The sequence below is a fragment of the Somniosus microcephalus genome, chromosome 3 (genome assembly GCF_052327205.1).
Source record: "Somniosus microcephalus isolate GS21.2 chromosome 3, FLI_Smic_1.0, whole genome shotgun sequence".
NCBI classification, from domain to species: domain Eukaryota; kingdom Metazoa; phylum Chordata; class Chondrichthyes; order Squaliformes; family Somniosidae; genus Somniosus; species Somniosus microcephalus.
The window spans coordinates 276,906,665-276,934,361 of record NC_140989.1 but is presented as its reverse complement, the minus strand read 5'-3'; the positions used below and the strand labels follow the sequence as shown (position 1 = coordinate 276,934,361).

The 27,697-nt window shown below is 42.3% G+C and overlaps 1 protein-coding gene across 8 annotated transcripts in view; it reads left to right on the top strand.

The window, feature by feature from the left end:
- LOC147121982 (nucleoprotein TPR-like) overlaps positions 1 to 27,697 on the top strand; it is a 107,136-nt gene that overhangs the window by 39,924 nt on the left and 39,515 nt on the right. For 6 of the 8 annotated variants that reach the window (XM_085982590.1, XM_085982589.1, XM_085982588.1 and 3 more), the window contains exons 24-37: positions 271 to 387; positions 746 to 949; positions 3,867 to 4,051; positions 7,439 to 7,586; positions 7,998 to 8,135; positions 9,670 to 9,801; positions 10,396 to 10,526; positions 11,927 to 12,137; positions 12,690 to 12,836; positions 19,383 to 19,581; positions 21,697 to 21,920; positions 23,373 to 23,452; positions 23,857 to 24,065; positions 24,250 to 24,525. In XM_085982590.1, the coding sequence (XP_085838716.1) occupies positions 271 to 387; positions 746 to 949; positions 3,867 to 4,051; positions 7,439 to 7,586; positions 7,998 to 8,135; positions 9,670 to 9,801; positions 10,396 to 10,526; positions 11,927 to 12,137; positions 12,690 to 12,836; positions 19,383 to 19,581; positions 21,697 to 21,920; positions 23,373 to 23,452; positions 23,857 to 24,065; positions 24,250 to 24,525 (2,401 nt within the window). The remainder of the gene's footprint in view (positions 1 to 270; positions 388 to 745; positions 950 to 3,866; positions 4,052 to 7,438; positions 7,587 to 7,997; positions 8,136 to 9,669; positions 9,802 to 10,395; positions 10,527 to 11,926; positions 12,138 to 12,689; positions 12,837 to 19,382; positions 19,582 to 21,696; positions 21,921 to 23,372; positions 23,453 to 23,856; positions 24,066 to 24,249; positions 24,526 to 27,697) is intronic. The other 2 variants (XM_085982591.1, XM_085982587.1) reach the window with 1 other exon arrangement.

Here is a 27,697-nt window from a genome sequence, read left to right as displayed (position 1 = left end):
CCGATTGGAAATTCAGGGCCATTGTCACATGAACCCAAGAGTGTAAATTTGTCTTGAAGTTGTACCCACTGGTGTTTTATACAGGTATATTGTAAAATATACAGAAGCTTGCGCATGTATTTGAGTTTTTTAAGACACCTGCTCCATGATCACACTGCAGACTTGATCATGCAAACGCTACCCCTAGAAGATTCTTAGATCTGCTAGAAAAGTTGATATAACTTTGTTCTGATGCATTATTGATCATGGTTTTAAAAAAAAAAATTGCAGACATCTGAACTAAGGAGGAATTTGAACAGTCTCCAGGCAGAGCTTCAGGATGCTGTTCAGCGAGCAGCTGCTGCTGCGACCAACGAACAGCAAGCAAAGGCTGACTGTCAAGAACAGGTATGTATAACAATAATGGAGGTAATAAGTTTATAGTGTATACTGTTTCATTGTTTTGTATTAGTAGTGGATGATTAACACCAAGAACTCTTACACAGTAGGTCAGTACAATACCGTGTAACTTTTGGACCTGCTTTGAGTGACCTCGAATCTCTAAGGGTGAGACTTGTCAAAAGTGGTTAATGCAGCATAATAGTTTTTTTTTGTGTGATAAAATGTTTGAAAATGTGAATTTCATAGTTATATGAAAAATTATTAAATAAAAACTTGGCTTATAAACTGTTTTAATTGATAAGACCTGCCACTTTCATTAGTGTAAATTTAAAAACATCATACTAGTCTCCGTTTCCTCTTTTAGGCACGGGTGGCCTCTGAAGCTCAGAATAAGTATGAGCGTGAGCTAATGCTGCATGCTGCTGATGTGGAAGCGTTGCAGATTGCCAAAGAGCAAGTAAGCATGAACTCCCAGGTACGGCAGAAGTTGGAAGATGCTGCTCAGACGGCCGAGGCACAGATGTTGGAGTGTAAGACGGCCATGGCTGAAATTGAAAAAATATTGAAGGTAGCTATATTTCAGTTGTGTAAATTCTAATGCTGTGTATCTTATCTTTGAAGAAAGCTTCAAGGTTCTCTTCTATTGCCCCCCACCCCCTCCCAAATTCTCCCTTTTTTGTTTCCGAAAGGGAACATCTAAAAAATGTAGTCCTGAACAATACATATTGAACTTGGATCTAGTTTGTGAGTGTGTGCATGCATGTTGAATCTCGCATTGACTTTACTCAACCCTCAGCCATATTCTCCCCTTTGCTCCATTTATCCTATCGGTATGAAGATTCAATATAATTTCATTTCATCTGAAGAATATCCCCTTTAGGTGTAACCTTCCCTTGTTCTTGCACTTGTTCTAATGCCCCAAGACTCTAATTGCTTCCCTTCTGCATAAGCCCCACTGCCACACATTGGCCTAACTCAGCATGTGACACATCAAAGGCTATGGGCCCCGACAGTATTCCAGCTGTGCTGCTGAAGACCTGTGCTGCAGAACAACAGCGACAACACTGGCATCTACCCCAGTGATTCTCAAACTGGGGTCCGTAGAGACTTTCTAGGGGTCTGCGACTGGAGGTAATTTCAAACCTGCTCTCTTTATAAAACTGACACTGATTAATTTCTTGGAATTATTCTCAATGGTTGAGCCCGCCTCCTCAGAGGCCTACGCTCTAACTCACTTTGCAACGAGCGCTCCCTGCCGATCCAGCCGACTCCTCTCCCTGGAGTTGCTGTGTTCACGCAAGCACGAACAATCCCACATTGCAGCTTTTGCAGAACATGCCACTGGGGCAGTATGGTGGTGAGTCATGCTTTAAGCAGCATCCCAGTATCTGCATGAGTGTTCGTGCCCTCGCTCACCTTGGCCAGCCTGCTGATGGCTTAAAAAAATTGTCCAGCACTAATTGGCTAATAGTGACCATCTATTGCTGTGGAGTACCCAGAATTGGTGTGAGAAGCAGACACACCCATCTCCCTGATGCCTGTAAGTAAATACCTGTTTTCTTAAAAGCATTATTAAAACACTCTACTTTCATATTACGAGTATTTATAGTATAATTTAGATGCGGGGGTCCGTGATTACTAATCCATTTGAAAAGGGGTCCTTCAATCAAAAAAATGTAAGAACCACTGATCTACCCGACAACATGGAAAATTGCCCAGGTATGTCCTGTCCACAAAAAGCTGGACAAATCCAACTCTGCCAGTTACTGTCCCATTAACCTACTCTCAAGCATCAATGCTCAGTTTGAGTTCTGCCAGAACCACTTGACTCGAGACCTAATTACAGCCTTGATCCAAACATGGGTACAAGCTGAATTCCAGAGGTGAGAGTGATGACTGCCCTTGACATCAAGGCAGTATTTGACTGAGGCTGGTACCAAGGAGCCCAAGTAAAACTGGTAAATGGGGATCCAGGGAATACACTCCAGTGGCTGTCATTGTACCTGGCACAAAGGAAGATGGTTGTGGTCGTTGGTGGATAATCATCCCAGCCCAGGACAAGGCTGCAGGAGATCCTCCGGGCAGCATCCTAAGCCCAACTATTTTCAGCTGATTTGTCAATGACCTTCCCTCCATCATAAGGTCAGTTCGCTCCATTGGCAAACCCTCAGGTAATGAAGCAGTCTATGCCCACATGAAGCAAGACCTGGACAACATCCAGGGTTGGGCTGATAAGTGGCAAGTAACTTTTATGCCTCGTGTCAGGCAATGGCCATTTTCACAGAATCACAGAAACCCCACAGTGCAGATAGAGGCCATTTCGGCCCATCGAGCCTGCACCAACACACATCCCACCCTATCCCCGTAACCCCACATATTTAATCCCCCTAACACGAAGGGTCAATTTATCATAGCCAATCAACCTAACCCGCACATCTTTGGACTGTGGGAGGAAACCGGAGCACCCGGAGGAAACCCACGCAAACACGGGGAGAATGTGCAAACTCCACACAGACAGTCGCCCGAGGCCGGATTCGAACCCGGGTCCCTGGTGCTGTGAGGCAACAGTGCTAACCACTATGCCACCGTGTCTACGAGAGAGCATAACTATCGACCCTTGACATTCAATGGCTTTACCATCACCAAGTCCCCCACCAACATCCTGGGGTTCACCATTGACCAGAAACGGAACTGAACCAACCATGTTAATACCATGGCTACTGGAGCAGGTTAGAGGCTGGGTATTCCGAGGTGATGGCTTACCACCTGACTGCACAAAGCCCTCTATCGTGGCTGCAGTGTCTACTATCTACAGGATGCACTGCAGCAACTCAACGAGGCTTCTCAGGCAGCCCAAATCCATCGAGAAGGGCAGTAGGTGCAGGTGAACGCCATGACCTCCCAAGTTTTCCTCCAAATTACACACCATCATGATTTGGACATATATTGCCATTCCTTCATTATCACTGGGTCTCCTGGCAATCTCTACCAGCATTATTCACCACACAGTTTGCAGCGGTTCATGAAGACCCACCAGCACCTTCTGAAGGGCAACTAGGGATGGGCAATAAATGCCGACCTAGCTGTAACGTCCACATTCTGAGAGTGAATTTTCTTTGCAAGTATTAATTGTACAAAAAGGTCACACATCAGTCCTGGCTTTGTTGCTTCAGGAGGAATGTCCCTTTAGTGCCCATTCCTGCATAGGACTAAAAACAGAGAAATTTTCTGCCGCCGCCTTGTGTTCAGAATAACTCCCTACGCAAATTATTCTATTTGGGCATTGAGTGTTGTGAAAAAATTCCAGCATTCAATCAATAAGATTAACCTATAGTGTTTTCTACATTTAGTGAAAGTGGGACTATTACATTTGAGAATGGTGAAGAATGTATAAACTACACACTATAAAAGGCTAAGTTGAGTGAAACTGGAGAATGTAAGTCTCTGTTAAAAGGTAGCTTAATTTTTAAAAATATTTTGATTAGGATGAAGTTTCTCAACTGACGACGCGTTGTGAGGATCTGCAGAAACAGAACAAACTGTTGCTTGAGCAGGTGGAGAGTCTTAGTAATAAGATGGTGACCACAGTGCAAGAAGCAAGCCAAAGTTGCTTAAATATCTCTTACAATGAGGAGGGAAAGTCCCAGGAACAGCTTCTTGAAATTTTGAGGTAACTAAAGTAGTAGTTTTAGCATATTCATTGAAATGGTAATTTCAGGAATGTGTAGGAACTTGTTCCACTGCTTGCATTTCATTTTAATTTAGGATGCCAGTTGCCTTTGCGCCCCATGTTGTTCACAATTAATTCATATGGACTTTGGAGGAAGCTCCTTAGCCGAAGGGGTGAGGTTGTGGAAGGGGGGGGGGAGGTGGAAGGCGAATTGACACCACTATTTCAGTGGCACTTTTGCAACTTTTTGCACTTTTTAATGATTTTATCTTAAAACATCCCTTGATCTCTTCATGCCATTTAAAGTGACAGTTGTCCTGCGATTAGGTGGGTGAAAGTGTCTGTTTGACACGTAAATATTTGTCTGTTTTGCAATTACTGGACAGCAGATCTGTGTTTCATTTAATATGCAGTTATCTCAATTCTGTTTCGTTGTGCTCTAAGTAACAATCGGGTTCCCCGTGTATGCTAACGATGCCCGGTTAAACATTGGGAAGACTGAATCCAATGTGTGTCGTCCCTGCCATAAACCATGTACCCTTGCCACTGATTCCATTCCCTCTTTGGTCATTGGCTCAGGTTGAACCAGGCTGTACATATTCTTTGGGTCCTATTCCATTCTGACCTGATTATATCCATCGCAAAGACCACCTGCTTCCACCTCCTTTAATGTCCCCCGGCCCTGTCATAGTCTATCTGCCGCTGAAGCCCTTATCTACACCTTTGTCACCTCCAGTCTTAACCATTCCCACATTCTCCTGGCCGGCCTCCCATCATCCACCTTCAGCTCATAACTAAACTCTGCTGCCCGTATCCTATATTGCACTAAATCCTACTTGTCTGTCACCCCTGTGCTTGCTGGTCTAGAACATAAGAAATTAAAATAGTAGCAGGAGTTGGCCATATGGCCCCTCAAGCCTGCCCTGCCATTCAATAAGATCATGGCAGATCATCGACCTCAAGTCCACTTCCCTGCCCGATCTCCATATCCCTTGATTTCCCATCAGTCCAAAAATCAATCCATCTCAGCCTTGAATATACTCAACGACTCAACATTCACAGCCCTCTGGGGCAGAGAATTCCAGAGATTCACAACTCTGAAGAAATTCCTCCTCATCTCTGTCTTAAATGGCCTACCCCTTATCCTAGTTCCAGACACTTCAGCCAGGGGAAACAACCTCAAAGCGTCTACCCTGTAAATCCCCTTCAGAATCCTGTATGTTTCAATGAGATCACCTCTCATTCTTCTAAACTCCAGAGAGTATAGGCCCATTCTGCACAATCTCTCATCATAGGACAGCCCTCTCATCCCAGGAATCAATCTAGTGAACCTTTGTTGCACCACCTCCAAGGCAAGTATATCCTTCCTTAGATAAGGAGACCAAAACTGTGCTCAGTATTCCAGGTGTGGTCTCACTTAAGGCCCTGTACAATTGTAGCAAGACTGCTTTATTCTTAGCCTTTATTACAAGGGGTTTGGAGTATAACATGCTATTTGCCTTCCTTATTGCTTGCTGTACCTGCATGTTCGCTTTCTGTTTCTTGCACGAGGACACCCAAATCTCTCAACACCAACATTTAAAAGTTTCTGACTGTTTAAAAAATATTCTGTTTTTTCTATTCCTACCAAAGTGAATAACCTCACATTTCCCTACATTGTACTCCATCTGCCACCTTACTGCCCACTCACTTAGTCTATCTGTATCCCTTTGCAAACTCTGTGTTTTCCTCACAGCTTACTGTCCCACCTAGCTTTGTATCGTCAGCAAACTTGGATACATTACACTCATCCCCCTTCATCTAGGTCATTAATATAGATTGTAAATAGTTGAGGCCCCAGCACTGATACTTGCGGCACCCCACTAGTTACAGCCTGCCAACCTGAAAAGACCCATTTATCCCTACTGTTTTCTGTCCGTTAACCAATCTTCTATCCATGCTACTATATTACCCCCAACCCCATGAGCCCTTATCTTGTGTAATAACCTTTTATGTGGCACCTTATCGAATGCCTTTTGGAAATCCAAATATACTACCTCCACTGGTTCCCCTTTATCTACCCTGCTAGTTACATCCTCAAAAAACTCTAAAATTTGTCAAACAGGATTTACCTTTCATAAAACCATGTGGACTTTGCCTAATCATGTTAGGATTTTCTAAGTGCCCTGATACCACTTCCTTAATGATGGATTCCAGCATTTTCCCAACGACTGATGTCAAGCTAACTGGCCTGTAGTTCCCTGTTTTCTCTCTTCCCTCCTTTCTTGAATTGCGGTGTTACATTTGCTACCTTCCAATCCGCTGGGACCGTTCTAGAATCTAGGGAATGTTGGAAGATCAAAACCAATGCATCCACTATCTCTGCAGTCACCTCTTTTTGAACCCTAGGATGTAGGCCGTCTGGTCCAAGGAATTTGTCGGCTTTTAGTCTACCTCCCGCTCCCCTAATACCTCAGATTTAAAATTCTCAACTTCCGGTTTAAATCTTTGTAGCCTTGCCCCCTCCCTATCTTCTACCTCCACCAGCCCTACAACAACCCCGCCCCGCCCATCACAAACTCCCAGTTCCTTCTGATCCTGGTCTCCATGCCCCACCTTCATCCCACCATTTAAACATTGCCTTCAGCTGACTGGAATTCATAACATCAGAAATAGGAGTAGGAATAGGCCACTTGATCCCTTGAGCCTGCTCCATCCCTAAGCCTCTCCTTAAAACCCACCGATTTGAACAAATATTTGGTCAACCTTGCTAATATCTCCTTTTTGTCTTGGTTTCCATTTTTAGCTGATTATGTATCTGAAATGCCTTGGGACATTGTTCTATGTTAAAGGTGCTACATAAATGCAATTTGTTCTTTATGCATGGGGTTAATATTTTTTGAAAAATCAGTAAGTGGATTACTGTAACATTTCAATTTTAAAAATTAAGAATTTTAATATTGAAGTCGTTCAGAGAATGATCCAGAGAGAATTTATGTTTTTAAAAATCTGCATGTGTTTTACAAGGCTCTCTGTCCCCTACAAACAAGAGCCCTGTATGTGAACCGCTGCTTCCCCCATAGGTGCTCTTCCGATTTCACCCCCCTGCTCTTCTGACCTCTCGCCTACTCTCCCTCGCATGATAACTTATTTAATGGTCTAGTTACGCTATTTGAGAATTCTGCTTCAGATTGCCTTTGACATTACTGAACATTTACTTTGAACCATCAGCTTTTGTGGAATGTCAAGCAGGTTTTAAGTTGGTATTGCTGTAGCAGTTGGATTTTGCCAGTAGTTGCATAGTTACCATGCATCTACCTAAAAATCTACAATGGAGGATAAAACATGCTAAAGAAAAATCTACACTTGAAATGTTTAATGTGTTTTCTCCAATTGTGCATGCCATAGATTTGTGCGACGAGAAAGAGAGATTGCAGAAACAAGGTTTGAAGTTGCCCAAGTTGAGTCACTGCGATATCGCCAGCGAGTGGAGAATTTAGAGAGAGAACTGAAGGAAGTGCAAGATAGTCTCCACTCCGAAAGGGAAAAGGTGCAGGTAAATATACTAAGTTTAATTGCAATACTGGGTATCTTAAGATGTTGATCTAAAGAATGGGGATCTAGAATTTAGGCAAAAATAGGGTGGAATTACTTTGAATCCTGGTTGTAAACCATGAAGATTGAAATTATTGCTGAGCACTTCATATTCCAGATGTCATGCTGATAAATTTAGCTAATTATTCAGTAAGTGTACTTAATTAAAATGTACATTCATACAAATTTACAATTACTTCTTGTGGTGGTCCATAAGATTAGATACAGCAATATAAATTTAATCAGTTTTTAACTACTGACCTTGAAATCATCTAGTTGGTTTTTAAATAGTTTGTCTCTTTTTAAAATATATTTAACACAGGGGTAGTATTTGTTGATCAGATGTTCAGTTGTTGGCTTGATTTCCTTACAGGTAACTGCCAAAACACTGGCACAACACGATGAGCTGATGAAGAAGACTGAGACTATGAATGTTCTAATTGAGACCAATAAGATGCTGAGAGATGAGAAAGAAAGGTTGGAGCAAGAACTCCAACAATCACGGGCAAAGGTCTGTATCCTTTCCAGTCTAAAGGATCAACCACATTTTGTAGTGTAACAATATGGGAATCGACGGGATAATTGTTAAATTTATGGTAATTTTGAAGTCAACGGAAAGTAAAATGGGGCCGTGTGTAAAACGGGCGGTCAAGCCAATCCTGCCGTGCGGGTTAGATTTTTTTAAAATCCCCCCCCCCCCCCAAACTTTGTTTGTACTGACTTGATGTTTATGACAAAAGATTGAGTTTGAGTAAATGCATTCACTTTAAATGGACCAAACATTTTCCAGCACACGTCATAACAGGGCAATTTTTATGCAGCAGAATATTTGCTTGCACACTGGTTGACATTGCTGTCCACCTGTAGTAGTTTTTCCAACCAAAAGGCAACTATGTAGCTATGAATATGAAAAGCATTCTAGGTGTGAATGCAATTGTTTGATTTGCTGAATATACAGTTCTGATCTAGATTGTGCAACTCTGCTCTTGCTGTGCACTTCAGCCTCACCTGCAAGGCCTATTAATTTTATTTGTTCAGAGCTTTGAAGCGCATTGTAGCAGTATTGTAATGGGCACAGCAAAGCGTTTGAGGTAAGCTGGAGAATGAATGCAGGCATGTAACAATTTGCCACTGTCAATCATCATGATTTGTAAAATAACTTTTGAATCAGTTAAGGTGCAAAAGGAAAGAACTTGCAATTGTAGAAAATCTTATCAAGTTCTTGGGATGTCCCCAAAATGCTTCATATTCAAACAGGCCATCCATCTTGCGCACAGCACAACCAGCAAATAACATGAATGGTCAATTAAGCTCTCTCTTGGTGGTATTAAGAGGAATGTTGGCCAGGACAGAGAAAGAACTTCCTGCTACTTTTCCAATAGTGCCCTGATATCTTTTGCATCCATGTGAGCAGCTAGATGGGGCCTCATTTAATGTCTGTCAATACAGCACTTTTTCAGTACTGCACTGAAGCGTCATAGATTGTGTTCATCCAAGGGTGGAGTTTGAATCTGCAATCTTCTGAATCAGACCCAAGAATGCAATTAACTGAGTACATTTAGATTCATTAGTAGTCCAAAATTTAATTTAAACTTTTTTTTGGAGTCCAGTTTCAGTGCTTTGAGTTTCCAGTTTTACACAATCAGAAACTTCCACAAGTATTGTATGCTGTATTTACTTACACCATACTGGATGGTGAGAAAGTATAGTGTGGTATTTTATAGGATTGGGCGGGTAGACCACAGTGGTCTTCACTAGTCCTGCATACTATATTCTTACCTGTAATCATTTCAACATCTGTTCATTTGCGCAAATCAATTTTTTGGGGCGAGAGCACCAACAGGTCTTTCAATAGTATGATATGACATTTAATTTCACTGATGTGCTGTAAGTCTGCTAGATCTCTAAATTAGCTTGTGTGTTTCTTGTAAAACTTAACTAGAGAAATGGTATTTGCTTTTAAGTATGCAATCTAGTAACTTGAATATCCAATTTTTTTTGTTAGCTGAAATTTGTTCACTGTGTTGATGTTGTCTGATTCTTAGATTCGTAAGCTGGAGTCTGATATCCTGCCTCTTCAGGAGTCCAATACTGAACTCAGTGAGAAAAGTGGCATGTTGCAAGCAGAGAAGAAATTGCTGGATGAAGATCTCAAGCGTTGGAAGGCCCGTGCTCAGGTGTGATGGGGCAGATTTCCTTAAATTTTACTTTGTATGCTCGTTACACATCCAAACTCAGCGTATTATTTCTATTTTTCAGCCATTTGTAGAGCCTCTCTGGCTGAGTCAGCCAATTTAGCAGCAATTGTTGCTAAATTTGACATTTTCTGGAACTAAACCGAGACCAACCAAACTCATTTCACTTGGGACTTTTGCAGTTGCCACAGAAAGACCTCCAGGCCTGAATCTATGGCTCTGAAGTAAAATAAATGGTCCTATCCACCTATGCTATGCAGTTATCCGTACTGATTTTCTTTCCAAGTGCTCTTCAACTTTGTTTCCCCTCAATGTTCTTGGGCATGTTATAACCCATGCTACTTGTTTAACTGCCTGCTTCTCCATTTCAGTTTTTTCTTTCTATAAATATATGGTCCAATTCATAATTACATTATTTACTCAAAGGTAAACTGGATATTCAAGTTACCAGAAACTAACAAACTGTTGATGCTTTTGAAATGATTAAAGCGCTCTCTTGTAACACAAACATCTATATAGAACAGAAACTTGCACTAATTGTATTACTGAAAGCAATATTCCGGTTGCCTATTCTAGCAATTAATCAGCCAGCAGAAGGAGACTGATCCTGATGAGTATAAGAAGCTACTGTCAGAGAAAGATACAAATACCAAACGCATTCAACAACTGACTGAAGAAACTGGGAAGCTGAAGACTGAAGTTGCTAGGTAAACAAATATGCCATGTATATGTTTTGAAGCTAAACTGATTGTAATACTTTATACCCCTTCAAGTGAAGACTTTTGATGCCTTATTGGCTGCTCCAATTACTTAAACAAAATAAATGAATAAACATGTGGAGATTAATGAGAAGGCTTCATCACCCAAAAAGCAAAATATCACATGCTGGAAGTCTATAAATGGACAAAGCTGGAAATACTCTGGGTCAGGCAGCATCTGTGGAGAATCAGAAGTCGGTCAACATTTCCTGCCTTGAATATTCCCCCCCCCCCCCCAAACCCCGTAATGCAGCCACATTGCCAATTGCGCCAGTGGCCAGACTTGATAGCCATTTGTAGTTTTTCAGCTTAAATTTTAAGCAATTTCACCTATAGTACAAATGTCATTTTTTTAAAAATTATTTAGTAGATTTCGTTGTAAGCCTGTTGATTGCTTTAAGAGATTTGAATTGTTGTACTCTGTAATGTGAGGACAGCTGAATGGAATAGATCAAAAATCCTTGTGCAAAATTTTCTAGATTTCATTTGGTGACTAGCTTGTATTTATATTTGTTTTGATGTTGATAAAACAAGTGGAGTTCTTTGAGTTATGATTAGGAATTATTTCTGTATTAGACAGTTATTTGTTCTGTTTTCTCACATTCAATGCTGGCCAGTCTCTTGCGTTGATAGTAAAGATTGGTACAGAGTTTGAAGTTAATAGCATATGTTCACATACCACAATGTGGTGTTTACATCGAATGTAAAGGTGCTTTTGTACCACTGCTGAAACTATTCTGCAGTGTTTTTGCATGTGTCTGCAGCTTTGTTCGTCTCTGTTCACTTCTTGGGCACAATTCCTCTGGCTGCTTCTCTTACTCCAAATTGACTTTTGTTTTTCGTTCCTCTTCCCCCGCCCCACTCTAACTTCCATATTATGAAATTCTGAGACTTTATTGTGACAGATCTCGACACTCTCTGACCCTCCCACCCCCCCCCCCCCCCCCCAACAAACTACAGACCACAGTATCACCAACCCCGCAACCATAAAAAGTAACACTTGTTTACATCTTAGATTGGCATTCTGTTTCAAAAAATAAACTTGGTTCTGCTGCTTGCAAATTATGTGGTTATGTACCACTTAACAGTTTGCCGGAATACATTCCCTGTTAGATTTACAAAGGATGCTAAAGACATCTGGGTAAGCCACTACTGGATAAACTTTTTTCCCTCATGTTTATTTGAATCTCATCTTGAATATAAGAATAGCCTAGTGTATAGGTTATTAAATTAAAAATTTTCAGCTGTATGTCAGTGCTGTACTGCAGCTGAATCTGGACAGGACAATTTTAATGCAGTTATAAAATTTTTAAAGTAGCTCATTATTTGACGCTGTTTTTTGTTTACAGACTGAATGCATCATCCTCTGCATCACAGCGTGATGTGCAGACTTTGAAGACTGAACTCACTAGAGTGACTGTTGAACGTGATAAGCTGAAACAAGAGATGTTGGCAAGGGTGGCAGATATCCAGGAAAAGAACAAAACTATCACCCAGGTTAAAAAGATTGGCCGTAGATACAAGACTCAGTATGAGGAGCTGAAGGCGCAATATGATAAGGTAATGTGTGCCAAACTACTTGAATAGAGCAAATGTTTTTCCAGGGCGGGGTCATAGATACTTGGAATTTTTTGAAACTCTTTGGTTTGTTCTGCCTATTATTAAAGATAAGTGTGTTTTCTGTTTTTTTTAAAAGTCAGATGTTTTGATTACGTTGGGCACATCACTTTGAGCACACCAGCACATTAGTTGAATGCCCCCAAAGTTAGGATGAACTGTTACTAACTCACTATTATTAGTAACAGTTGATTTCTTTGACCTATAACCATTAGTCTTGCTCAAAAAGATCATAGAAGGAAAATAAAATATGGCCTCGTATGCCATCTCGTAATCTTTTTATGCTGGGTTGTTTTACACCTCTCCTCTAACCCTGCCCCCAAACCCAATTTTGATCACCTCCCTGAACTTTGCTACTGCTTGGCATCAGTTTTCACCATTATGAAACACTTTAGGCAGCTTACATGAAAAGCATAAATGCAAGTTGTTGTTTAAGTGGAGCCTGCTCAATCTTTTATTCCATAGTTGATTTTTATTCAAGCTCTTCTTTCGCAGATGGTTGCTGAGACATCCTCTCAACGTACAGCAGAGCAACAAGCAGAGCAGTCCTCCGCTCAAGCCACTCAGGAATTGCAAGAAACACTGTCCCAGTCTGAATCCAGAGCGAAGGCACTTGAGTCTCAGGCTGAAGCCCTGCAGAAGGTGAGGTCACAAAGTATAACGATTCAACCAAAAAACAATTGTAAATACAAAATTTGATTGTTCTGCTTTCCATTCCTTCCCCTCTTTTTCTCTCTACTTATCTCTTCCCTGTAAGTTTAAACTTTGCTTTAGTACTAAATTGGTACTAAATAACCTATTGTAAATTTCATGTACCGTTTTTTAAAACTCTTAACATACTTGCCTGTGCCTCCCAAGTCTCCCTCGAAGTGGGACCTGTTGTGTATGTACCTTTAAGGGAATAACTGGTCTTAGACTGCAGTACCGGCAGTGACCACCCCTGTATAAAAGGCCCTAGCAGGCTTCTGTAGTTTCAGTTTCAAGCTGCCTCTTGTTCAGTAAAGTACCTGTTAAACTGTTCTCCCGAAGTCCGTGTATTATTGAGGCGCGGACTTTACAGTGGCGACGAGTAAGTTCGAACTCACCTGCAGTGTGGCATCATCTCACGGGGATCTCGCCTGAGAGGAAGGTCCTGGAAGGTCGTAGTCTGAGCAATGGGCGTCGACCGAGGGCAACCGCCCAAAGAATCCATCGGTGTTTGGAGAATTGTGGGAGAGACTGTGGTTCCAGCAAATCGTGCTGGTAGCAGGTAGCGCGCTGACCCTTCCGGACTGCGGCGGGCTCAAGCTCGATCGAGCGGCTCTACAAATCGGGCCGCGCAGCGTCGCCGGGAAAAGAAAACGAGAGAGAGGGTGGAGCGCACAGGGCGCGGTTGGTGCTCGAGAACAGGACAGCGGAGAGAAACCAAACGGGGGGTGGGGGGGAAGGAAAGCGAGACGCGCCGAAGCTGCGGGTCGCCGCCATTACCCTGTAGAATGCTAGGAGCAGCGTGGCAGTAAGGGGAAGAAGCAAAAGCGTGGGATGCGCCATTTTATCCCGTTGGGGAAGAAGCAAAAGCGCGGGAGGCGCCATTTTATTCCATTGGGGAAGAAGCAAAAGTGCGGGAGGCGCCATTTTAAATCGCCCAAGATGCCGAAAAGTGGCAGTATCGCTGCTTTCGACAACGAGGTAGAAGATTGGACCACGTATGTGGAAAGAATTGAAGTATACTGCAAGGCAAATGAGGTGGCCGATGGAAAGAGGGTGTCGGTATTATTAAAGCTGATGGGTGCGAGTACGTACGGCCTATTGCGGAATTTAATTACCCCAGCTAAGCCAATGGAGAAAAGTTTTGAGGAGATTGTTCATACCTTACAGGAGCATCTAAGCCCTACACCACTGCTGATAGCAGAAAGATTCAAGTTCCATAAAAGAAACCAGTACAAAGATGAGAGCAATGCTGACTATCTTACGGAATTACGCAAGTTATCGAAGCACTGCCAGTTCGGAGCAGGACTGGCAGACACCTTACGGGATAAGTTTGTCTGCGGGCTCCAGAGTGAAGGAACCCAGAAACGACTACTTTCAAAAAAGGACCTGACGCTAGAACAGGCTTTCAGCGTGGCAGTATCCTACGAAGCAGCAGCACGGGGAGCTGCGGAAATACAACAGAAACCACAAGAATACAGCGCTAACGAAATGGCGTATGGAGCAGAAAAGTGCTACCGCTGCGGCAGAACAACCCATGAGCAGAAGGACTGCTGGTTTAAAGACAAAATATGCAGGCAATGTGGGAAAATGGGACATATAGCAAGAGTCTGCAGGTCGGGAAAGAAGACCAACACGACAAGAACTACTAAGGAACAGTACAGGAAAGTAAAGAAACTGACGGATAGCAGTTCAGAAGATCAGGAGAGTGATAAGGACTCCGGGAGCAGGCGACTAAGTTTAAAGTTACACAACGTGTTCGCAAAAGAAGATCACCAAACCATTTGGGTCACCCTCATGATAGTAGCGTCTCCAGTGAAGATGGAATTGGACACAGGATCAGCCCTAACTCATGAATTGAGACTGAGCGGCTATTCTCTCACATACCCTTAAAGGACACGTCCATTGTATTGAAGACATACACGGGGCAAAAGGTCTACCCCAGAGGAAAAATAAGGGTGCCAGTTGAATATAACGGAAAGGAAACACAAACTATACATGTATATACTACGAGATGGAGGACCACCATTATTGGGACGTGAATGGATCCGAAGACTACAATTGGATTGGCATTCCATTCTGGCACTAACTGTGACTGACAATAAAGATGATGACGTCGCACCTGGACGTCTGTCACAAATTCTATCTGACGCGGAAGAGGTGTTCCAACAAGGACTTGGGACTCTAAAAGGAGTAAAGGCAACCATAAAGATTGAGGATAACGCAACCCCAAAATTTTTCAAGGCCAGACCGGTGCCATACGCGATACGCCCAGCTGTGGAAGCTGAACTGGAGAGTCTGGAGCGTTCGGGGGTGCTGTCTAAGGTGGACTGGAGCGAGTGGGCCACACCCATCGTTCCTGTAATGAAGAAAGCATTGAGCAACACGCCTGGGGAGCCAAGGAAGGTTCGCATCTGTGGGGACTTCAAGGTGACTGTGAACCCAGTCCTGCACACAGTACAGTATCCGCTTCCGCGGATAGAAGATATTTTCGCCTCACTATCTGGAGGGAAACGTTTTACAAAGATTGACCTGGCTCAAGCGTATCTACAAATGGAGGTGGAAGAAGCATCTAGGAAATACCTCACGATAAACACTCACAAAGGCCTTTACCAGTACAATCGACTGGTATTTGGGGTAGCACCGGCCCCGGCTATGTGGCAGAGGGCAATGGAACAAGTCCTGCAAGGGATCCCGGGGACCCAGTGTTATTTGGACGACATCCTGGTTACGGGCGAAAATGACAATGAACACCTTGCCAACCTGGAACAGGTGCTCACGAGATTGCAGGAATATGGGCTACGAGCCAACCGTCCCAAATGTGAGTTCTTCAGGAGACAAATCTCGTATTGTGGCCACATGATTGATGAGGAAGGGTTGCATAAGTCGCCGGACAAGATTGAGGCTGTAGTCAAGGCTCCAGCAACAGAAAATGTGTCGCAACTGAGGTCGTTCCTCAGGTTAGTGAACTACTACCATAAGTTCTTGCCGAATTTATCTACAATTCTGCACCCACTGAACGCCCTCCTTCAAACTGGTGTAACATGGAAATGGAGTGATGAGTGTAAGCGTGCCTTTCAGGAATGTAAATGCCTAATCACTTCAAAAGAAGTATTGGCCCACTACAACCCAACACTACCGATTCGGTTGGCATGTGATGCGTCACCTTACGGCATTGGAGCGGTGCTGTCACACAAATTCCGTGACGGTTCAGAGAGGCCAATAGCCTTTGCATCGCGCTCGCTAACCTCAGCCGAGCGTAACTGTGCCCAGATTGACAGGGAGGCCCTCAGCCTGGTGTGGGGGGTGAAGAAGTTCAATCACTATCTGCACGGGCAGAAATTCACCCTACTGACTGATCATCAACCCCTGGTCTCAATTTTTAACCCAAAGAAGGGCGTTCCGGTGATGATGGCGCAACGGCTGCAAAGATGGTCACTTTTTCTAGGGGCACAGCAGTATGACATAGAGTACAAAGGTACGAAACAACATGGAAACGCTGATGGGCTGTTGCGCCTACCGTTGCCTACGGCGGAAGAAGCACCTGCAGTGGACCCGGTGGAGATATTCCATGCGACCATAGTCAAATGTTTGCCTGTTACAAACGCAAGTATTGAGAAGGAAACCCGAAATGACCCGACACACTCTCGGGTCTATGATTTGACGGTGAAGGGATGGCCAGCATATGGCGACTCACTGTTGCCAGCATTCCCGCCAAGGAGGGAACAGCTGTCAGTGTGCCGGGGAACCTTGATTTGTGGATCCCGAGTGGTAATTCCACCCAAGTTGAGCTTCACGAGGGTCATCTGGGAGGGGTAAAAATTAAGAGCCTAGCCAGGGCGTTTGTGTGGTGGCCGGGAATTGATAAAGAAATCAAGGATATGACCAAGAGATGCACAGGATGCCAGAAGGTCCAAAACGCTCCACCACAGGCCCCGCTACATCCATGGGAGTGGCCCTCATCTCCATGGTAACGGGTACACATTGATTTCGCTGGTCCATTTATGGACTCAATGTTTCTAATCGCTGTGGACGCCCATTCGAAATGGCCAGAGGTCATTAAAATGTCCTCCACCACCACGGAGAAAACTATTGCAGTCCTAAGGACCATCTTCGCCAGGAATGGGTTGCCAGAACAGATCTGTTCCGACAATGGCCCGCAGTTTGTGTCTGAGGATTTCCGGAGGTTCCTGAAGAATAATGGGGTGAAACATTACACATCTGCCCCATATCATCCAGCCACAAATGGATTGGCTGAGAGGTTTGTTCAGACCTTTAAAAAGGCCATCAAGGCAATGTATAATGACGACATACCACTGCAACACAAGGTGGATAACTTCCTGTTTGCTTACCGGAATGCGACACATGCAGTAACCAACCAAACTCCAGCCATACTGTTTTTCAACCGGAGACTAAGATGCAGCTTGGATTTGCTCAAACCAAACATAAGACGAGATGTTGAGGATAAGCAGTTCCAGCACATAAATGAGAAGCCAACCAGGAGCTTCAAGATAGGGCAACCAGTCTTGGCCTGCGATTACCGCACAGAAAAATGGCAGCCAGGCACGATATGCACACAGCAGGGACCACTAATGTACACAGTGGACGTTGGAGAGAGCATCGTGAGACGCCATGCTGACCAGATTCTAGAGTCACAGGAACAAGCCAAACCCGTACCACAAGCATATGCACCTGGTAATGAGCCCGAAGTACAGATTGCATCTACCTCAGAAGCCGGGGTATTAGAAGCTGACGAACCAACCAATGACCATGAGCCAGAATTGACTTCACCACCAGAACAGGATACTCGAGAAAGGCGCTATCCAGTCCGGATCAGGAAGCCTCCTCAAAGACTGAACTTATAAATGACACTTTCAGTTGATGTATATATTACTGAGAAAATTGTAATTGGTTATTATTTAGTTGTTAAATGAATGTTCTGTACTGTTTATCTGAAAGGGGAGGAATTGTTGTGTATGTACCTTTTAAGGGAATAACTGGTCTTAGACTGCAGTACCGGCAGTGACCACCCCTGTATAAAAGGCCCTAGCAGACTTCTGTAGTTTCAGTTTCAAGCTGCCTCTTCAGTAAAGTACCTGTTAAACTGTTCTCCCGAAGTCCGTGTATTATTGAGGCGCGGACTTTACAGGACCCATATTCTGAAAACTGGCTTGACTTTTTTTTTTAGGCGATCAAGGCCCAGAAGTGTCCAGATATGATCTGGTTCTGTGACAAGTGTTATGGCCCAAATAGATTTGAAAATGGCATACCAAGAATACATTTCAGTGCAGTATCTTTCTTTACTGTGACAACCAGATAGTTGCACTGTAAATCTGAAATGGTTTAATTGCACAAAGTATTGGGAATACCTGAAGGGAACAACTTTAAAACAAAACTCTAGCTACCAATTATTTTTATTGCTTCAACAATCATGTTTGAGATGGCTGACCTGACTATCCTTTTAGTGTATAGTATGCACTTTCAAAATGGGTCATTTTTACATTAATGCTGTTTGACCAGGTACCTCATTGCTACATAAAGAAAGTTTGTACATTTGAACTCGAGTTGAATAAGATAAGCTGCAGGAGGATGTAAATATACAGGAAACCTTTTTTTTATCTGGCACCTGCATGGTGCCGGTTTATCAAAAAGTCCGGATTACAGAGAGGTATAGTTAAAAGGTAGGAGAGCTCCGTACACAGCAACAAATCCAGGCTTCCCTGTTGCTTAGCAACAGGTGCAGGAACCCAGCCACAGATCAAGCGTCCCTGTAAGTGCAGGAACCCCGATTACACAGCCACAGATCCAGGAACGGCCACTAATATGAAGTAAAACTTCCTGAACCTACTCCTGAATTTTGCCGGTTAACAGAGATTTCCGGTTATTTAGGTGCCGGTAAATCGAGAGTTTCCTGTATTTGGGAACTGGACAGACAGATGCAAAAATCCGAAGTGCTTCATATGCGGACAAAAAAAAAACCAGGAAGAAGGACTATTGCTTAAATAGAAAGAGAACAATGTGCATGAAAAATGAAAGATCTAGGGGTCCTGGTTGACAATAAATTGAAGCGTAAGGCAAATCAAATGTATTCAGGCCAATATTGAGGCAAAATAGTTCATAAATCATTGGTGGGACTGCACTTGGAATACTATGTACAGTTCTGGTCGCTGCAGTATGAGTAATTTGAGACATGACTTGATATGTGCAACATGCTTCGGTGGAACAGGTGAATTCGGGCTGACAGTTCCCAAAGCTTTCCACCATTGCGGGGGCTTCCTCGCCTCATGTCTGAGATTGCTGTAGAATAATTGCTAAAGCATCATTGCCATAATTGGTCAACTACTCCATTAGCGTTGTATCGTTTATCTCATCTAGCAATTCCTACGTTCATGTGTTCTTAACCAATACAGCCCAGAATTTCATGCGGGTGGTTACATACAACCAGCATTTCATTTAAATAAGTAAAACTTCTGCATCAGTAATTGTTTTTCTTTTTTATAGTCTGTTAATGAGAAGGAATCTGAGGTGAAAAAATTCCAAGATGAATTATCCCAGTTGCAAGGTGAACTTTCCCGCTTGAGCCAGGAACTGCAGGAAAAAGCAAACCTTGAAGAACAGCTTCGACAGCAGATTCTGGAGAAGGAAGAGAAGACCAAGAAAGCAATATTGGTAGCCAAACAGAAGATAACACAGCTAGCTGGTCAGCCATTTGTATTTTCACAAATCCATTATAATGAGTAAAAATAATTGCAGAACAGATATTTAGAATTTAAGCCTGTACCTAAGATTGTTCATTGTCCAGTTCTGCACATCTCACCAGTCCAGAAAATGTCCACATTCTGCTATGGTGTGGAATTGTTGTTGGTTTTATTAATTGAATTTAGGAACCAACTTTTAATGGTTACCAAATTTAACTGAAATTCGAAACCAAGTACTAACGTCAGCAATTTCCTTTTTTTTTAACAAATTACTAATCATTTTTTTAATAGTTCTTTTGTTGCTTGGGTGAGTTTTTTCTCTCCTCTTCCCTCAGTTTGTATCCTTGTCATGTAGAGTACTTTTTGAAATAAAAACAGAAAATGCTGGAAATACTCAACAGGTCAGGCAGCATCTGTGGAGAGAGGAACAGTTAATGTTTCAGGTCCATGACTTTTTGTCGGAACTGGAAAAAGTTAGAGATGTAACAGATTTTAAGCAGGGGCAGGGAAAGGTGGAAGGGGAGGCAAGAACAAAAGGGAACGTCTGTGATCGGGTGGAAGGCAGGAGTGATTAAATGACAAAAGGTATGATAGTACAAAGCAAAAGGAGATGGTAATGGGACAAGTAAAGAAACAAAAGATGAGTCTACAAGAGCAGAATCAACAACAGCTGCCATGTGGAAAAAATAGGGGCAGAGGTTATGGTCTGAAATTGTTGAACTCGCTGTTGAGTCTAGAAGGCTGTAATATGCCTAATCGAAAGATGAGGTGCTGATCCTCTGTTACGTTGAGCTTCATTGGCACAGTGTAAGAGGCTGAGGACGGAGAGGTTAGAGTGGGAGTGGAGCGGTGCATTCAGGTGACAGGCAACCGGAAGCTCGGGGTCACGCTTACAGACTGAACGGAGGTCTTCCGCGAAACGATCACCCAATCTGCGTTTTGTCTTCCACATGTAGAGGAGACCGCATCGCGAGCAGTGAATGCAGTATACTAAATTGCAAGAAGTACAAGTAAATCGCTGTTTCACCTGGAAGGAGTGTTTGGGGCCCTGGACAGTGGGAAGGGAGGAGGTAAAAGGGCAGATGTTACATCTTTTTATACTTTTTGAACTTGTCTGCTGTATTTGTAGATTTAGACTGGTGCAGGGAGCACCCTAGTGTTAGTGGATAATTTTGTGTAGATGAAATTTAAAGGGAAGTGGCAGAATAGAAGGTCATAACTTCTTTTAGCCTCTTAAAAGGCATCTCGACCCATTGGCAGCTTTTGCTGTAGCTGAAGTAGAAAAAAATTGAGATGCGATGAGCAAAAATTAAAGCAAAAGAAACCTAATGTGCAGGCATGAGTCTGCAGGAAAGTCATGAACCAACTCAGATTTTTGTTAGGTGAGGATATCGAGGGATATGGAGAAAATGCAGGTAAAGTTGAGTTGGAGATCAGGTTAGAGGAGCTGAATAGTCTACTTCTGTTCCTGTGGCAAAGGGGTCAAGCTGCAGTCTTCTCACTTGACCAAGAATTGCATTCTGCATGTTGATCAAGTTAAAAGAATGTAATTCTACTGAGTTTTTAAGAACTTTGTGAAATATTTCAGAAATCTTCTGCCCTTGCAATGTATGACTAGCCAAGAAAAGAGGCAAAAGACTTGCTCCAAGGCCTCTACTATTGTAGCAAGTGATGGAGTCACTTCTTTCCATTCTGTGGGGAAGCTGACCAGCCGCTGTGGTGTCTCCCCTGACATTACAGCCAGAATTGAGAACTTGGGGAATCAATGTAAACCCATGCTCAACTATTTGTACATCACTTGATCAGTAACCTCAAAAGTTATTTCAATATAAAAGCTAATTTTTTAAATAAAGCACTCATGGTTGAATTAGCAATCGTACTGTCAATAGTTAGTGTACTGCTCCTCTAAGAATTCTATGAAAACAGTCCTACCAGTGCGATTGTTTGTTTTTAAGTATATACATCACTTTTTAAAGCTTTTTTTTCCTGATGACCATACCTGAGTTTTTTTTAGACTAAAAAGAATGTGAGGTAATATGAGTCAAACAGATTTTATTGAATTTCCAGGAATTTAGTTGGATGCAGAATTTATAATAGTTGGGTTGTTATTGTCTTAGGTTTGAAGGAGCAATTGTCGCAAGAGAATGAAGAGTTGAAACAGCACAATGAAGAGTTTAAGCAACGCGTCACTAGTTTAGATCAGCAGAGAGAGGAGCTGGAAGTGCGCATGAGTGCACTGAAATCACAGTATGACGGTCACATTACTCGACTTAAACGAGAGCTGAAAGAACACCATGATCGACAACATGAACAGCGTGAAGAACCACAAGAACTAACCAAGGTATGTGGAAGGATCTTGTGATGGAATTAGAAAACCCTGAATTTTTGAGTATTTTTAGTAAAGCTAATTTGAGATGCAAATTTGATGCTTGATTACTTCATACTGCATTATGTGATCTGTAAGCCTTTCCAAGATAATTAACATAAGAACTTGGAGACTATTATAGTGAAGCCCTGAATTCCATGGATGAAGTGGTAATCTACTTGCAACTGTCTATTTTGCTGCTTGTAATTGTTTCCCAGCTATCGTGCAGCTGATGAGATTTATTTAGACACTAGGATTTTGAGATGTTCACCATTCACTATTTTGGGTAATATTCCTGGTGACTTTATCTCAGATATTGAAATTGAAGTAATCGGGTCAATTTTTTAAAATGGGAACTGAATCCTCCATTAGATCATTTACCTATACTTGTTAACAAGGAAGCTACCATAGCACTATTTTTTTGATTTTAAAATTACTGACCACTGAGTGCTCTGGGAAAGAGTAATAAGAAATAGCTGAGAAAATTTAAATAGAGAAAATAAGGAAGATCTGAATTCACCACTAAAGGTTGGTATTTGCACGTGAGAAGCTGATTTTAGGAAATACATAAACCAGTTTGGGTAAACCCACTTCAGCCCTTTTCTGTAAGGCAAATGGGACAGTTTAATCTTTCATCCGGGGGCGGGGGGGGAGTGGCACCTCTGAGAATGGGTTTCAATCCAGATTATTTGCTTAAACCCTAAATTATTCTGACCCGAGAGGTGAGAGCTACCAATTTAGCCAAGCTGGCACTCAAACTGAAGTACTTTTTAAATTTTGATTATATAGTTAAACTCAGTGCAGTGACATCCCCAAAAACATACACATTGCCAGAAGCAATATCACTTGGTGTTCAGCTAAATCTGACCTGGAGGTCCAAGCAGTTTAACATTGTAAATTATTTCCATCTGTGCAATCTGTACATAATTGTTGTGACTGCCTCAGTAGACATTTATTGAGATGACTGCTTCATGCAAATTCATCTGGGATTAGTTTTAATTGTGTAGTGAAAATCTACCTTCATAGGTCATAAAGATGTATAACCGGAAATAAAATAATTTTACAGATACATTGGAGTAAAGTACATTGGTTTGGACAAATTGTCTAGGCGATGCAGAGGTATTGTTGCATCTTAGCAGTGTTGTACTTCTGGATGCTTGATAAAGTGGATGAGGAATTTACTTTTTCAGATTGTGTTGAGCTGCTATGAAAGTACAGTGCAGAAATGTATTGCTTCCTGCATTTTTTATTGGATGCATTTGATTTTCTCCAGATTATCAAATGTTTGAATGAAACGTAACCATCAAAAGTAAACCTTTGTGACTTCCCCCCATGCAGTAGCAAAATCTTCATTTTTACATAACTAAAATAGTATTAAAAAATAATGAAAAATTGAGCTTGATTTATTATTGCTCTGTTTTGCACCAGGCTTCTGAACCACAGAGACAACTAGATCAACCAAGGCAGATTACCCTGAAACAAACGCCAGCATCTGCAGACAGAGGAAGGTAAGCATTATTCATTGCTTCTATGCCCTTTTTTAACTAGCTAAATATTGATTTTTTTTAAAAATTAAATGTCAAAGTTCTCCAGTTTAACCTATTAAATACTCAGTGATTTTTGTCTTAAGCAATGAGAATTAGTAATATCAAAGATAAAGGCAGGCTCCTTCTGTTCAAAGGAGAGAATCTTGGTGTTTATAGACAAAAAGCTTCCAATGAAGACTGCAACATTAACAATGCCAGAACATTCCAGTGGAGTTGTATATTTACTGCCATAATTGGTCCATTTATTGTTTGTAAACTGTTCAGTTGCTGTACGTTTTATATGGGTGAAAACCTCCATTTTACGATGGACTTTGCCTTCTAGACAGGAAACAAAAGCTACATTGATGTTTTTTATTTGTATACAGTTCGAGCACATCTGATCCTCCAACAGCCAATATAAAGCCAACCCCTCTTGTGGCAACACCCAGTAAGGTAGCTGCTGGGCCAGTACCTGGCAGTAAATCTACACCAAGAGCCAGTATTCGTCCAATGGTTACTCCAGCGACAGTCACTGGACCCGCTACAACACCAACCGCAACAGTAATGCCGACAACACAGGTGGAAACCCAAGAAGGTAAGAAACAGTTTATTTGCATTACAGCCTAATATCTTGTAGTTTGAAACTACCTCCTATAATGCTTACGTTTGATAGGTTTTTTTTTAAGTTCTATTTTAATTTCAGTTAGTATTTTGTTTGAGAAGCACCATCCAGTGTGGTAGTCTTTTGTTTTTATATGTTTGCTTTCTCCTTTATTCAGCAGCCATACAGCCAGAAGGACCAGTTGAACATGTAACAGTTTTTGGTAGCACAAGTGGAACAGTGCGTTCAACAAGTCCAAATATCCCAAACTTGTCGCAGCCTATTTTAACAGTGCAACAGCAGCAGACACAGGCCACTGCCTTTGTACAGCCCACTCAACAGACACTTCAGCAGATAGAGCCAGCAAATCAGGAGCCTTTAGCAAACATGGTAGATGTCATGCAGAGCTCCCAAATAGAACGACCTTCCACTTCTACATCTGTGTTTGGAACAGGTTAGTTTATGTTGTACGGTGAAATCGACTGTTTTAAAAGACAATTTTCTCTTGAATTGAAAATGTTCATTTCAATCTTTGATAACATTGAGATTTCGGAACAGGAGTAGGCCATTCAGCCCCTCAAGTCTGTTCCACCATTCAGTGAGAGCATGGCCATGATCTGTGTCTCAATCCCCATTTACCTGCCTTTGCTCCATATCCCTTGATATCATTAAATAACAAAAATCTCATCAGTCTCAGTCTTGAAAGCTTCAATTGATTCAGCATCCACAGCTTTTTGGGGAAGATAATTCCATATTTCTACTACCCTCTGTGTAAAGAAGTGCTTCTGAAGTTCACCCCTGAATGAACATGCTCTAATTTTAAGATTATGCCTGCTTGTTCTGGATTCCCCCCACCAGAAAAATAGCTTCTCATCATTCTAAAAACCTCCATTCGGTCAACCTTCTGAACTCAAGGGACTACAAGCCACATTCATGCAGCCTGTCTTCATAATTTAACCCTTTTAACCCCGGTATCACACTTGTGAATCTGCACTGCACCCCCCCCCCCCCCCCCCAGGCCAGTATATCCTCCTTGAGGGTACGGTGCTCAGACTGAACACTGCTCCAGATGGAGTCTGACCAAGGCCCTATACAACTGAAGCATAACTTCCTCCCCTTGAGTTAAAGGCCAACATTCCATGAGTCGTCTTGATTGCTTTTTGTGCCTGTCCACTAGCTTATAGTGCCTTGACACCCAAATCTCTGTTACTCACAGTTTCTAGTTTCTGACCATATAGAAAATACTCCAATGTCTTTCTTGGATCCAAAGTGGATAATCTCGCACTTCCCCACATTGAACTCCATTTGCCATAGTTTTGCCCGTTCACTTAATCTGTCTTTTGTGATTTATGTTCCCATCTACACTACTCACTGTGCCTCCCAATTTAGTATAATCTGCAAACTTAGATATACAATTTTCAGCTCCTTCATCCAAAACATTAATCTGGTGAAAAGCTGAGGCCCTGGGGGAGCACTGCTTGTCACATCATGCCAATCAGAGTTCAGAGGCACTGGCAAAGGTTGATGATGCCAGAATTGAGTGATTTATAACTATCAGATAAGATTGAACAAGCTGGGGCTCTTTAGAAAAGAGAAGGCTGAGGAGTGACCTAACAGAGGTCTTTAAAATTATGACGGGTAGGGTAGACGTAGAGAAAATGTTTCCGCTTGTGGGGTAATTTAAAACCTGGGTCATAAATATAAGGTAGTTGCAAATAAATCCGATAAGGAATTCGGCAGAAACTTCTTTACCCAGAGTGGTTAGGATGTGAAACTTTCTACTGCATGGAGTAGTTGAGGCGAATAGCATAGATGTATTTAAGTAGAAACATAGAAGATAGGAGCAGGAGTAGGCCATTCAGCCCCTTGAACCTGCTCCGCCATTTAATGAGATCATGGCTGATCATCCAAATTCAGTACCCTGTCCCTGCTTTCTCCCCATATCGCTCTCGCCTTAAGAAATATATCTAACTCCTTCTTGAATATATTTAATGAGTTGGCTTCAACTGCCTTTTGTGGTAGATAATTCCACAGGTTCACCACTCACTGGGTGAAGAAATTCCTCCTCATCTCTGTCCTAAATGGCTTACCCCTTATCTTTAGACTGTGACCCCTGGTTCTGGACTCCCCCGCCATCGAGAACATCTTTCTTGCATCTAGTCTGTCTAGTCCTGTTAGAATTTTATAAGTTTCAATGAGATCCCCCCTCATTCTTCTAAACTCCGAATATAAGCCCAATCGACCCAATTTCTCTTCATACGTCATTCCTGCCATCCCAGGTATCAGTCTGGTGAATCTTCGCTCCATGGCAAGAACATCCTTCCTCAGATAAGGTGACCAAAACTGCACACAATACTCAAGGTGTGGTCTCACCAAGGCCCTGTACAACTACAGCAAGACATCCTTGCTCCAGTACTCAAATCCTCGCTATGAAGGCCAACATACCATTTGCCGCCTTAACCGCCTGCTGCACCTGCATGCTTACCTTCAGCGACTGGTGCACAAGGACACCCAGGTCTCGTTGCACTTCCCCTTCTCCCAATCTATTGCCGTTCAGATAATCTGCCTTCCTGTTTTTGCCACCAAAGTGGATAACCTTGCATTTATCCACATTATAATGCATCTGCCCAATCACCCAACCTGTCCAAATCATTGGAGTTTCTCTGCGTCCTCCACACACGCCCACCCAACTTTGTGTCATCTGCAAACTTGGAGATATTACATCTAGTTCCCTCGTCTAGATCATCATTAATATATATTGTGAATAGCTGGGGTCCTACCGATCCCTGCGGTACCCCACTAGTCACTGCCTGCCACTCGGAAAAAGACCCGTTTGTTCCAACTCTTCGCTTCCTGCCTGCCAACCAGTTCTCTATCCAAGTCAGTACCTTACCCCCAATCCCATGTGCTTTAAGTACATCAGGGAGAAAGTAATCAATGGTTATGAGAATGGGGTTAGATGAAATAGGGTGGGAAGAGGCTCTTGGAGCATAAACACTGCCTGCCATAGACCAGTTGGGCCGAATTACATGTTTCTGTGCTGTTAATTCTATGTACGCTTTATCCCTACACACTCTTTCCTATCTCCCAACCCATGCTGCAAGGTTGACTCCAATTCTATGGATTTTCATTTTTACGAATAATCTCTTGTAGGGAACTGTCTCAAACACCTTTTGGAAGTCCCTATAGATAGCATCGATAGATAACATTCACCATGTTCGTGACCTGAAAAAAATTCAAGATTAGTCACCTGCCCTTCATAAATCCGTGCTGACACTCTCTGATCAGCTCAGATTTGTCCAAATGCTGTCACTTTGTCCTTTAATGACAGATTCGAGTAATTTCTCCACAACTGACATTAGACTGACAGGTCTGTAGTTACCTGGTTTCTCTCTAACCTCCTTAAATAATGGAGAGACAGTTGCAATTTTCCAATCCTACAGCACAGTTCCTAAATCAAGAGTTTTGGAAGATTGTTACTAATGCACCTGCAATTTCCGCATCTACTTTTAAAACCCTGGAGATTTGTCTCATTATTTTCTCCATTACCTTATTTAAAAAAATAAAAAAAATAAAAAAATTGTATTAAATCCAACATGTTCTTTCCCTTGTTTTTGTTTTTAGTT